Source organism: Sphaerodactylus townsendi, linkage group LG06, assembly GCF_021028975.2.
Source record: "Sphaerodactylus townsendi isolate TG3544 linkage group LG06, MPM_Stown_v2.3, whole genome shotgun sequence".
Classification (NCBI taxonomy): Eukaryota; Metazoa; Chordata; class Lepidosauria; order Squamata; family Sphaerodactylidae; genus Sphaerodactylus; species Sphaerodactylus townsendi.
This window is the reverse complement of record NC_059430.1, coordinates 4,318,702-4,320,731: the sequence shown is the minus strand read 5'-3', so window position 1 is coordinate 4,320,731 and position 2,030 is coordinate 4,318,702. Positions and strand designations below refer to the sequence as shown.

The 2,030-nt window shown below is 42.6% G+C and overlaps 1 protein-coding gene across 1 annotated transcript in view; it reads right to left on the bottom strand.

The window, feature by feature from the left end:
* The window catches only part of LOC125434638 (olfactory receptor 5V1-like), a 37,014-nt gene extending 35,430 nt beyond the window's left edge, over nucleotides 1–1,584 (bottom strand). The window contains exon 1 of the mRNA XM_048500178.1: nucleotides 1,515–1,584. Within this exon, the coding sequence (XP_048356135.1) occupies nucleotides 1,515–1,584 (70 nt within the window). The remainder of the gene's footprint in view (nucleotides 1–1,514) is intronic.
* Between the last annotated feature and the right edge of the window lie 446 nt (nucleotides 1,585–2,030).

Sequence of the window (2,030 nt, the reverse complement as noted above, 5' to 3'; positions counted from 1 at the left end):
GGTGCTATGCCATTGCTGATATGGTTAAAATGGAGGCCAGGATGCGCCTTATTTTTTATCAATCTCTGATAAATGATCATCCCCAAGGCTTAAACTCCACTTGAGCCTTTCTGATAACTTTCAATCGGAGTCACCAAGAACACTTAGAAGTAAGCTGATAGGTTTGGGTCTTTTCCCCAATTCCATACTGTCAATAGGATACAAGAAGGCAAAACAAGCCCTAAATCAAAGGGTGATGGCTACTGAGTGGCAGGAAGATCTCGAGAAGTCGCCAGCTTTCCTGTCTCCTGAAAATATGTAGGCTCTCTTGCCCCCTATCTTTCTCAGTTGGAGACTTGTGGTCGCAGGGAGACAATGACCCTTGCAAGATGTCAAACGGCCTCATCTGTGGTTCTAAAACAGGGGTCTGCAACCTGCGGCTCTCCAGATGTTCATGGACTATAATTCCCATCAGCCCCTACCAGCATGGCCAATTGGCCATGCTGGCAGGGGCTGATGGGAATTGTAGTTCATGAACATTTGGAGAGCCGTAGGTTGCAGATCCCTGTTCTAGAAAGATGTTATAGAAAGATTTCCATGCAGGGTAGGGAATGTCCCTGCACTTTGGGGGAAAACTGAAAGCATGGAATAGACTTTGCTGCTCCTTTTGCCAAATAGCCCATTTTAAGTTTATTACTCCCTTTCTTAACAGATATCCTGGTCACTCGGGGTTGCTGTATGCCAAGATGTTACTTATGCATAAAACCCAAAAGGTTATGGTGTATACTGTGGAATTCTGTGAAGTAACTTGTAAAATTCAAGATACTGTTGGGTAGAGTATAAATGTAAATATAGGGATTTTAAATCTTTTAATACAGTTTTAAAGTATTCGTATGAGTTTATGAAATATTGTAGACATTATTTTAAGGTTTATGGTGCGCTTTGTTTAAGTTTATGCTGCGCTTTGACTTTATGAGAATCAAGACTGATTGATTGAATAACTGATTTATTCTTTTTTTGATCAAAGGTTATTTTTGAACTAAAAGGGTGGGGTCTCTCGTTCTTTTTACAGGAGCTTCTTGCTTTCTAAAAAACAGAAGATAGGAACCTCCCACCGTTGGTACCTGCCTATTGAAGAGGTAAGATGGTTTCTTCGGTGAATAGAGCAGGATTGGGTAACCGACTTGTTTTCAGAGAAGCATTTTTAACAGGTGTGAAATCCCATGAAAGGTGGCGAAGTTGTTGAGAACCAGGGGAGCTACCGATTGGTGTAATTTCCTTGCAGCTGTTAGCAGGGGTGTGGGGGAGAAAATGGGGCTTAGGGCAAAATGGAGCCTGGGCACCGCCCCCCACCGCCCCCCAAGGTCCCGTCCCCTCTCCCCTCCCACTTACCAGTAGCCAGGTGAAAAAAGCATTTTTCAGCCAGCTGCTGGTAACCAGCCTGGCTGGGCCATGGGGGAGGGGGAGGGGAAGGAGGTGGGGCATGGTGAGTCACAATTGTTGGGGCCATTTTCCGCCCCCCCCCCACGACTCACCAGGAGCGCCCAGGAATTTGTCCTCATTGTAGCTAGGCCTCTGGCCATTAGAGACTATTATCAAGTCCATGTTGGTTTCTCCGGTTTTATTAAAAGAAAAAAAAAACCTTTCCCATTTATACCAAGACTGGATTAGAGGCTATAGAATATAATATTGATAGATAAAATAGCTAAGAGTAAGTGAAATGGGAAAGACGGTTACGTAGCACAGAAGATCTTCAAACACCGATCCCCTTCAGTACCTTTTGGAATAGGAATTTATTCTACAGAATCAGTGAAATCTGTAGTATTAACTTGGATTTGAAATATTAATATTGAATAGGTCAGCACAATAAAGGGATTAATTAATCATATTGGGGGGGTTTACGTGTTTTAAGTTAGAAGGTCAGATCTGTACGTTATGTATAGGATTTTGGGGAGGATTAAAAAAGCTTCCCCACATTTATTCTGCCATCATATTTTGATTTGAACATCTGCTTTTTAAATTGTCAGATGTTGAGAGTTACTAACAAAGGC